This window comes from Saccopteryx leptura, chromosome 1 (assembly GCF_036850995.1).
Source record: "Saccopteryx leptura isolate mSacLep1 chromosome 1, mSacLep1_pri_phased_curated, whole genome shotgun sequence".
NCBI classification, from domain to species: domain Eukaryota; kingdom Metazoa; phylum Chordata; class Mammalia; order Chiroptera; family Emballonuridae; genus Saccopteryx; species Saccopteryx leptura.
The window spans coordinates 241,986,279-241,997,661 of record NC_089503.1 but is presented as its reverse complement, the minus strand read 5'-3'; the positions used below and the strand labels follow the sequence as shown (position 1 = coordinate 241,997,661).

At 45.5% G+C, this 11,383-nt stretch overlaps 1 protein-coding gene across 3 annotated transcripts in view; it reads right to left on the bottom strand.

Annotated features, from left to right (window-relative positions):
* Window positions 1-3,193: 3,193 nt before the first annotated feature.
* Window positions 3,194-11,383, bottom strand: part of FBXO16 (F-box protein 16) — a 61,845-nt gene continuing 53,655 nt past the window's right edge. For all 3 annotated transcript variants that reach the window (XM_066388523.1, XM_066388513.1, XM_066388532.1), the window contains one exon: window positions 3,194-5,514. In XM_066388523.1, coding sequence (XP_066244620.1) covers window positions 5,332-5,514 — 183 coding nt within the window. In that variant the 3' untranslated portion in view covers window positions 3,194-5,331. The remainder of the gene's footprint in view (window positions 5,515-11,383) is intronic.

The following is an 11,383-nucleotide window of genomic DNA, read 5'->3' as shown; positions in this document are numbered from 1 at the left end:
AGCCACCCGCAACCATGAACATGAGTGGTAGGAAATGAATGGATTGTAATACATGAGAATGTTTTATATTTTTAATGTTATTATTTTTTTATTAAAGATTTGTCTGCGAGCCAGATGCAGCCATCAAAAGAGCCACATCTGGCTCGCGAGCCATAGGTTCTTGACCCCTGACTTAGCATAATGACTTCAAGGGAGACCCATGTGGTTGCAAATGTAAGGATTTCCTTCTTTCTCGTGGCTGAATAATATTCCATGTATATACACACCACATCTTTATCCACTCATCTGTTAATGGACAGTTAAGTTTGTTTTCATATCTTGGCTATTATAAATAACACTGCAAAGAACATGGGCATATATATGATCTATTCAATATCCTTTTTCATTTCCTTTGGATATGTACCCAGAAGTGAAATTCCTAGATCACATGGTATTTCTATTTGTAATTTTTTGAGGAACTTCCATAGTGTAAATAGCTGCACCAATTTACATTCTCGTCAATGGTTCACTTTTCTCAAAATTCTCACCAGCACTTTTTTTTTTAAGTGAGAGGAGGGGAGGTAGAGACAGACTCCCGCATGCACCCCAACTGGGATCCACCTGACAACCCTGTCTGGGGCTAATGCTCGAATCAACTGAGCTATCCTCAGTGCCTAGGCCCACGCTCGAACCAATCGAGCCACTCACTGGCTACGAGAGGGGAAGAGAGAGAGAAGGGGAAGAGGGAGGAGAAGGGAAGCAGATGGTTGCTTCTTATGTGTGCCCTAACTGGGTATCAAACCCGGGATGTTTGCACATGGGGCCGATGCTCTATCCACTGAGCAAACTGGCCAGGGCCCCTACCACCACTTATCACTTTTTTTTAAGGTTTTTATTGATTGATTTTAGAGAGAGGAGAGAAAGAAGGGGGATAGGAGTGGGAAGCATCAACTCATAGTACAGTTGCTTCTTGTATGTACCTTGACCAAGCAAGCCTAGGGTTTTGAACCAGGGACCTCAGTATCCCAAGTCTATGCTTTATCCACAGCGCCACCACAGGTCAGGCTGTTCTCACTTTTTGATGGTATCTATTCTAACGGATGTGAGATAAAATCTCATTGTGGTTTTGCTTTGCACTTCCACATTGTACTGAGTGTCAGAAATCCCTTCCTTTTTGAGGCTGAATAATATCCCCTTGTATATATATAAACTATATTTTGTTTATCCATTCCTCTGTTGATGGATGTTTGGGTTGCTGCCATCTTTTGGCTACCATGATTAATGCTGCACAAATATCTCTGAGTCCTTGCTTTCAATTATTTGGGGGTATATACTCAGAAGTCGAATTGCTAGAATATGGCAATTCTATGTTTAATTTTTTTGAGAAACCACCATAGTTTTCTACAGCAGCTGGTATTTCACATTCCCATCACCAATACATAAAGGTTCCAATTCTCCACATCTTTGCTAACACTTGTTATTTTGTGTTTTTTATAATAGCCATCCTAATGGATGTAAAGGGATTGGTTACTTTTTAAAATATGTTTCTTCCTTAGACTGTGAGTTCTTCAAAAACTGACTATATGAATATTTGTTTTATTGATTTGAATGGAATCAAAGACTTGAGCTGAATAAATATTTCTCCAAGGGTGCCAGTATAAATATTCAAAATTTCCCAAAGTCTTTCCCCAATAGTGGTGAAGCCTGGTTCACCAACATCAGTCATGCCTGAGTTTTCAAGAGAGACCTAAAACGGGCAGAAAAGGTTCAGCTCCGGGGCCCTGGCCGGTTGGCTCAGCGGTAGAGCGTCGGCCTATGGCTCTGGTCGCAACATGGCGACGCCCAGGATGGGCAGAGCATCGCCCCCTGGTGGGCAGAGCGTCGCCCCTGGTGGGCGTGCCGGGCGTGCCGGGCGGATCCCGGTCGGGCGCATGCGGGAGTCTGTCTGACTGTCTCTCCCTGTTTCCAGCTTCAGAAAAAATGAAAAAAAAAAAAAAAAAGGTTCAGCTCCCTGGACTCAGATTAGAAGGAAAGGAGCGCCCTCTTGTGTCCTTTCTGTGCCACTGTCAGTGAATAAAGAAGCCTGCTGAGAAATGAACATTGCAGATCTTCTGATGACATTCCAATGACAACTCCAGTTAAATGCCCACTGCATAAAAGAAAATGTGAAAATATGGAGAGAGCGAAACAGGTATCCTTTGAAAAATTCCAAGTCTAGAAGAGGTGGGTCTAGAAGAGGTGGGGGAGTAAAATGCATGTGGAAATAACTGTAAGTAAGATGGGTAGATTATTCTGTGAATACAGAGGATTAAGACTTCACAGGAGCTAAGTCAAGGTTCACGTTAGAATGTCAACCTGGCTGCTTAGAAAGATAGAAAGATTGAGCAGCCTCCATGTAGGCACCGCACTGGTCTAGCTGTCACGTGCCATCGCTCCTCAGCCCACTCACTTGCGCACTCCTTCTCTTTGGGAGGGAGGCCCTGGGAACTCATCCTGGGTGCCTTTCTTCCCCGAAGAGGCCTTTCCTTAGCTACCTATCTCTTGAGTTTCATCTCCCTCCTTACCTAAACTAGCTGTTGCCTAGGACAGTCTCCATAGCTTCCCCTGGCCTTGAAGCTTCCAGAGATAATGACATAGGTCCTCTGGCTTTAGGGTATCTACAAGTATAATCAGTGTGGGGTCCAGTTACAAAGGATTAAGCTCTCTGGCAATCCTTGCTTCTGGAAGCAGCCTTCAGCTGGTCTCTTAGCCCGCATCTCTCTCGGATACCGAATAAAGATGGAATCAGGACGGGGCCTGGATGTGGCACAATACCCACTCAGGTGGAAGCCAGTGCTCATCAGGGACGCAGCATGGTGGAAAGAGCAGTGGGTTAGGGTCAAACACGCCCAGGTCTGCTGCCCTGTGGCCACAGCCAGCTGCAGCACCATACTTTGCCCCGACCCTACTCTGCAGCTGTGAAATGAGGATGACAACACCCACCTACTGACCTCAGGGGAGCCTTGTGAAGATCAGTAAGATAGAATACATGAATCATTTAGGAAGTATCTCGTATAATTAATGCCCACTTTCTCCCCCCTCCTCCCTGAACCTCCCTCTTAGCATGAAGTTTCTATAAGTCTCGTGGCTATGCCTGAGACTTCTGGGTGAACAAGAGCTGTACGGGGAGCAGACGAACAGCTGCTTTATTTGTATTCTCATGTAGGGTGGTGTGGGGAAGGGATTTCCAGCCCATTCTAATTACTTCCCAAGACTTTTCCCTGTTGCCCAAACCAGAAACCTGATTTCTCCTTGTCTCTCGCCTCCCGCATCTCTAAGTTCTGCACTTCTCCTTAAGATATTCTAAATCCTCTGGTTCCCTCCATCTCCCTCCACAATTTTACCTTCTTTTTTTTTTTTTTGAAGTTGGAAATGGGGAGGCAGTCAGACTCCCGCATGCGCCCGACCAGGATCCACCCGGCATGCCCACGAGGGGGCAATGCTCTGCCCATTTGGGGCATTGCTCTGCAGCAATCAGAGCCATTCTAGTGCCTGACACAGAGGCCATGAAGCCATCCTCAGTGCCCGGGCCAACTTTGCTCCAATGGAGCCTTGGCTGTGGGAGGGAAAGAGAGAGACAGAGAGGAAGGAGAGGGGGAGGGGTGGAGAAGCAGATGGGCGCTTCTCCTGTGTGCCCTGGCCGGGAATCAAACCCGGGACCTCTGCACGCCAGGCCGATGCTCTACCACTGAGCCAACCGGCCAGGGCCAATTTTACTTTTAACTACCATCATCTCGTCCCTGGAAAATGGCAGTGGATTCCTAACTGGCTTACAGTACTGTCCTTCTTCTTCATCACATAGCAGACAGAGGTCTTTCTAATGCAATTCCTAGCAAGTCACTCCCCTACATAAGATCACCTATTGATTGCTCAACTACCTCCAAGATAAAGCCTTCACCTCCTAGTGCTGGCTCAGCTCCACTTGGGGCTCCTGCCTACTTTTCTCACTCTCTCTCTCCCCAGCCCTGCCCAAGCCCAGCTCCTTTATACTCCAGCTATTCTGGTATTTACTGTTCCACAGACAGGGCTCAGTGACTGAGGCACTTCCTGGATGCGAGACTTTGAATGTTTAAACCAGGACTGTCCTGGGAAACGAGGATGGTGTCCCTCCAGTTTTGCCCTGGGCCTTTGCATATCTTATTCTTCTCTCCCAAATGTTCCCCTTGTCTCTCCCACCTCATATTTACCACTCAGTACAACTGGATCTGACTTGTGTCATTATAATAAGGGGAAGTTGGGACCCAGAGAGGGCACATGTGAGAACACAATAAGGAGAAGCACCCATCTGCAAGCCAATGAGAGAGGCCACAGAAGAAATCGACCTTGATGACACCTTGTCCAGATATGTGAGGAAATAAATGTCTGTTGTTGTGAGCCACCCGCCTATGGTTTTTTGTTATAGCAGCCTGTGTGGACGAAGGCAGTGGTATTTTGTTATGGAGGGCCTAGCAAATTAAGACACCAGGGTAATAGCCCCATCATTAACCTGCTCAAGCAGCCTTGGAAGTATGCTGAGTATATCCTTCTGGGACCCTGGCTCTCAAACTTATTATTACCAATGGTGCTATCACATGTCCCTTTATCAACCCCATGGTATCTATCATCCTATTCCTGTCTAAGTTTGTAAATATATCAACACTTATGCCATGAATACCTGTTGTTGAAATACCATAGAGCTCACTTTCACAACAAGGTACTTAAATGGACAGTTTCTAATAGAGGAGCCAAGTAACATCCTGTGCTCCAAGGTGTAGAGCAGTGGTCCCCAACCTTTCTTGGGCCATGGACCGGTTTAATGTCAGAAAATATTTTCATGGACTGGCCTTTAGGGTGGGACGGATAAATGTATCACATGACTGAGACAAGTGTCAAGAGTGAGTCTTAGACGGATGTAACAGAGGGAATCTGGTCATTTTTTAAAAATAAACCATCATTCAGACTTAAATATAAATAAAACAGAAATAATGTAAGTTATTTATTCTTTCTCTGTGGACCGGTACCAAATGGTCCATGGACCAGTACCAGTCTGTGGCCCGGGGGTTGGGGATCACTGGTGTAGAGTATCTTGTCATTTCTATAAAAATCTTTTCACATTAAAAAAAATTGATAGATTGATAGGTTTTTAGAGAGAGTGGAAAGGGGAGAGAGAGAGAGAGAGAGAGAGAGAGAGAAATATCGATTTGTTGTTCCACTTATTTTTGCATTCATTGGTTGATTCTTGTATGTCCTCTGACTGGACATCAAACTCACAATCTTGGCATTGGGATGACACTCTACCCATCTGAGCTTCCTGGTCAGGGACTCTTCACGTTTTCAAATCAGCTTCAGCTCCGGAGCCTGGATGGGTGCTGAGCGAAGGCCAGGGTGTCTGTGGTGAAGATGCTGTGTGAGGACTGTCGCTGTTGCCTCGGTGGCTGGGAGCACCCCCAGACGAGGAGGCCAGGCGAGATGAGCTGGGCCGTGTAGCGGCGGGCTGCGTTCTGCTTTTAAGGATATCTAGGGAGGAAAGAGATATCATTAGAGGGAGAGTCGTTAGAACATCAGAGGAAGCTATATAATTAAACTTATTTTAATGCTATAAAACAATTGTATAAAATCATAGGGCTGGATGGGATTTATTGAGACAATGTCACCACCACTTATCCCCATGCAGTCTTCACCTTGAGCTACTAATACCTTCTTTCATCTCCAGAAGGCTTTCACAACCATAATTTCATTTGAACCACATGGAAACACTCTACAAGGTAGGTAGGTGGGGCAGTATGAACGTCTCCATGACACAAATAAAGGAAACCAAAGAACAGCAGGCTAAGTGCCAGCCTACATTCACCAAGTGCAAGGGTCTTGTGACTCCGAGACAAGGTGAGGGTTGGTAGAGTGGCCATATTTTCTAATCCCTGCTACACTGTGCATGCACACATGCTCTCCAAAAAGGCAAATGTCACAGCTTGACTGTCCAACCAAAACTCACAGTGAGAAAGGACTTCTCCTCGACCTCTGGCCGTGAGCAGAGAAGGGCAGGGGAAAGAATGGAGAGAAATAATATGAGCTGAGCTTACAGGGAACTTGTGAGGAGACCCATATGTTGGCTCCTACTCTGTGCAGAGACTTACGGAGATGGAACAGAGATGCAGATACTGTCGCCTTCCCTGAACACAACAGCCCTCCTGTTGCTCCACAGTCAACCCTCAAGTCTCAGTTGTCAGATCCTGTGGTGCCTCCCTCTGATGCTCTGATAGAAATAAATGTTTGCAACACACAGAGCTTCTAGTCATCTGGGGGAAATCAGAAACGGCTTCAGCCAATGACTGCTATCTCCTGTTCTCTCCCCAGCGAACCGGGTCCCTCTTATTCCACAAAGACGCACCACACCGACTGGTTTTACCTCACATGCTCTCTTTATTGGTTCTCTAAATACAACCTGTCCTTCAAGGCCCACCTCCTCCAAGAAGCTTGAGGGTCCTTGTCCCTCAGGGGTTTCTGCCCCAGCTGGATTCCAAGCGAGACCTCTGACTCGGCACGGAACACACATACGTTCTTGGCATTTAGGATTTGTTTCTAATGTAATTATTTGTGTTCTGATGAAAATGCAAGCTCCCTGTGAGTAAAGCTGGAATCTTCTACCTCACTGAACCCAGGGCTGCCTGCCTAGAGTGGATAGATATATGTCTGTTTACTGATTTGTCTGGGAAAGAGCAGGCAAAGCTGGGGTTAAATATAACAAGTCGTTAGAATGGAAGAGGAAAGGGGGAAGAAACGGGAGAGATAATCATACCTGGTTTTCAGTTCTGTTCTAAGATCAGCATAAGGTAAGTCCACAAATAGAGGTGTTCCTCTGTGCTATTTTAGTAACAATGAAACCAAAATACTTGTGGAGCGAAGAAGAAAACCTAGCTCTCTGTGATTCAAGAATGGGCTAGTCAGACCTCACCTGGAATAGTTCTGAATTTAATCCTGTCACTGTACGAAACTTAGGTATCATGCATTTGAGGAGCCCCTTTCTCCTAAGTCCCCCAAAGAGGGTCACAGGCTCCCCTCACACTCTCCTGTTCCTCTGTGGCAGGTCCCAGGGACTACCCCCCATCCTCCTCTCCTCTCAGTAATGGTCGCCGCCTTCCCAGATGGTGTGGTTTCTCTTCCCTTTAACATGGGCTCTAGGAAGCCAGTCTCCTGACATCCACATTCCCTTGCTGTCCCTGAAAGCAAGTTCGCAAACCCTCTTTGTAAGACTAATGTTCATCATAACAAGAGAAAAGACAAGATTTAAGGGGAAAACATAAAAAAGTGATATAAAAGGGTACAAATCTGACCATCCTGGACCTTGGTCTAGAGCAGGGGTCTCAAACTCAACTCAGCATGTGGGCCGCAGAGCAAGATCACAGCCCTTCGGCAGGCCATACTAGGTCTACAAAAGGCAACTGTTACGCAACACTTTTCTCACTGCAGTTGAAAACAAAAAAAAATCAGTACAATAAGCACAATTGTACATGCAGTTTACTCAGTGTCACAAAATGACCAGAAACTGTAGCTCGCATCACAACTGCTGTTAACTAAGCTAATATCTAGCTAGGATGCTAGAGAAATGAAAAATACAAGTAGGCCCCTAGGCTTACTTAATTTTATCCAAAATATTTTGAACTTCGTGGATTAGTCTGCGGGCCGCACAAAATTGTTCGGGGGGCCGCATGCAGCCCGCGGGCCGCGAGTTTGAGACCCCTGGTCTAGAGCATCTGACAGTCTAGAAATAACTGGAAACTTCTTTTACCAATGTTGGGCACGAGCCCCTGGCTCTGGGCACAGAGTTCCTAAAACCCATGTAAATTCTCAAGTGATATAAATTAAGACTTAAATAATTTCCTCAACCTCTGATGGTTGTATTATAGGCCACTTATATATGAAACATGCTGATAAATATGTGAGCTGTTCCCAATCTTTTGCACTTACAAAAAGTGCTGATATAAATAATCTGCACATACGTGCAGGCCCATCTGCAATAGCCTGCTTTTCTGATGGGCCAATGGTGACGACAGCCACACAATCTACCAGTAGGTCCTGGTACTGGACTTTTTTATCACAAAGAGTATTCCTTTCTTTTTTCTTTTTATTTTTTAGTGAGAGAGACAATCAGACAGACAGGAAAGGAGAAAGGCGAGAAGCATCAACTCGCAGTTGTGTCACTTTAGTTGTTCATTGATTGCTTCTCATATATGCCTAGACGGGGGGGGGGGGGTCCAGCTGAGACAGTGACCCCTTGGTCAAGCCAGGGACCTTAGGCTTCAGGCCAGCGACTTCTGGGATCAAGCCAGGGACTACGGGATCATGTCTATGATCCTACACTCAAGCTAGTGAGCTTGCGCTCAAGCTGGAGCCTGTGCTCAAACCAGCAACCTCGGGGTTTCAAACCTGAGTCCTCAGCACTGCAGGTCAACACTCTATCCATTGTACCAGCACCTAGTCAGGCAAGAGTATTCCTCTCTTCAACCTGCTCCTATAAAGAGGGGTGGAATCAGGTAATTTAAATACAGTGTGTCCGTAAAGTCATGGTGCACTTTTGACCAGTCACAGGAAAGCAACAAAAGACGATAGAAATGTGAAATCTGCACCAAATAAAAGGAAAACTCTCCCAGTTTCATACCTATTCAGTGCAGTTTGATGTGAGCTCATGCACGCACACATTTTTTAGGGCTCCTTAGGTAGCTATCCCGTATAGCCTCTACAGACTCGTCACTGACTGATGGCCTACCAGAACGGGGTTTCTCCACCAAACTGCCGGTTTCCTTCAACTGCTTATCCCACTGAGTGATGTTATTTCTATGTGGTGGTGCTTCATTATAAACGCGCCAATATTCACGTTGCACTTTGGTCACGGATTCAAATTTAGCGAGCCACAGAACACACTGAACTTTCCTCTGTACCATCCACATCTCGACTGGCATGGCCGTGGGCTGCTCTGCTGTATACACGGTGTTACGTCATCATCTGCACATGCGCACATGCTGCCACATCATCCTGCAGAAACTGGGAGGGTTTTCCTTTTATTTGGTGCAGATTTCACATTTCTATCGTCTTTTGTTGCTTTCCTGTGACTGGTCAAAAGTGCACCATGACTTTACGGACACACTGTATACTTCTCTCATCAGGTGAACTTAATGTTATTCTTCAAGAGATAATAATATCTCTAACATGTTATCATGTCTTTAAGTGGAAGGACACACAGGGGAAGAGAAATGTAAGGCCATGCTTTACACAGCAAAAATTCTCCAGGGTTCTGTTCCTGGCCCACTTCCTAGGCAATCAGTGCCTAAGTCTTCAATTGCTGGATATATATCTCTTGCTCTGCTCTCCTACCTGAATTCTTAGCTCATATGTTCAGCTCTCTTTTGACTATGAAAAGTGTCATCCAGCGGGTACCTTACACCAAGCACGTCCTGTTGTGATTGTAGTTTCAGTAGTGGTGGCAGGAAAATTAATACAATTGCTCAACCCAGATACCTAGGAGTTACCAGAAGCTCCCCACCCTAGCGTAAGTGTCTGCAGGGCAGAGATAGTATCTTGTTATGGTTGTAGCCCTAGTGCCTAGTCCAGTACTGGGAAACTACTTGTTTGAATAAATGAATAAACATACAAATGCCCCCCCCCCCATTTCAGAGCAATGGCAAAAACCACCATGCAGGAATACTTTAAAACAAGGATAGAAAATTCCTGTCTTTGAGCTAGATGTCATTTTATTGGGTATAAAGAAGAGAGCGAGAATGGTGAGAGGCTACTGAGGTGGACAGACCCAGGAAAGAGGAGGCTAAGGCCCAAGGAGGGCCACCAGTAGGGCACAACTTCTATATGCCGGCCTCGCCAGCTGCCTGTGTCTGTCATTCCCCGCTTGGATTTGTGTTGTTGTTTCCATTCATGTTATTTGCAGAAATTTGCAATGACCATTGATACAAACAACATCACTGGATAAACCGACAAATAAGTTAAGAGGATAGATTAGATAAAGGTGAATGTGGGTATGAACAACTGGTAAATACAGTATCGACAGTGATCGCCCCTGCAATGTGCCCATGATGCTTCTAGAAACACCACCACCACCAGTAATAACTGCAAATAGCTTGACTGCCGGGCATGGTGCTAAGAGTCCTATAGTCATTATTTCATTTAATCATCCTAAGCCTGTGATATGGTAAAGACAAATAAAGAAGGTGACTTCATTCACAGTTCCCTTTTAAAAAAATCCACCCCTTCACCCCAATAAATTCAATAACAATTTTTAAAATCTACCCTCAACACTTGATTCTGAGTCTCATTTCAGAGGGGATGTGGTAAAAGTGTACATAAATGTGGGTTATTGTGTCTGCAAAGCATAAGATCAGAAGTGTTTCTGTTTTAATCCCAGAGGCACGGCTCCGACTCACCCCTGTAAATTGCCTGAGCGCAGGCTGGGGGCCGAGGAATGAGTAAGGGACACGCGCCAGGCTACAGGCACAGAGCGTGGAGAAGACGAAGGGAGAGGGTCCACCCTGCGGGGCTTCCTTCAGAGGGGAGAGGGGGAACTGTTCATCCTGGCTTCAGTTGGTGGATGCTTTATCCACAGGATAGAGCGGCTTCGTGGACTTTCCGTTGGGGAATTCTGTGAGGAGGACCGGACCATCCTCCGGCATGTCTGGGAGCCCCAGGCCACTCAGACCTGCATGGTCACCCTTGTAGGGCCCCTGCTTAGGTCAACACCCACGGAGAGGGTGCCCCCTTTCCTCCTAGCTCACTCTGCTGTGAGAAAAAAAAAGGAAAGGTGTTAAGGAGAAATAATCAACAGTTTTAAAGAAGCCACAGGCCTTCATTCTCCATTTCTCTTTTAAGTAACCTTGGGGTCAAACTTTCAGCTGCTGAGGAAGGCTAAGCAGCCCAAGGCAGGGTTCTGAGATGTCAACAAAGACTATGTGATGGCACCACCAGTCTCCCGAGTCCGTGAAATAAGGTAGGGGTGTGCTGCAAATTGTTCACAGGCCATAAAGTTCGAATGGTTGTTTGTTAGTCGTGACTGTGAACATCCATGTCTTGGAAAACTGGTTTCTACTACAGTTTGTGGTGAAATACTATTATTACTAAATATCATATATACATTCACAAACATACCCTACATACACACATACAGATTTTAAACCCCAATAGAAACATTGATTAAAATAGGTCATAAATAATACATATATAACTAATATTATATAACTCCTAAACACAGTTCTTCTCTTCTGGTAGATCCTGAAGAGAAGAAGCCAATCTGTATCAGCTATACTGCTCACAAAAATTTAGGGAGACATCCCTTAATTTTTGTGAGCAGTATATTTGGTGTTTAACTCTTAAGCAAAGACAAGTA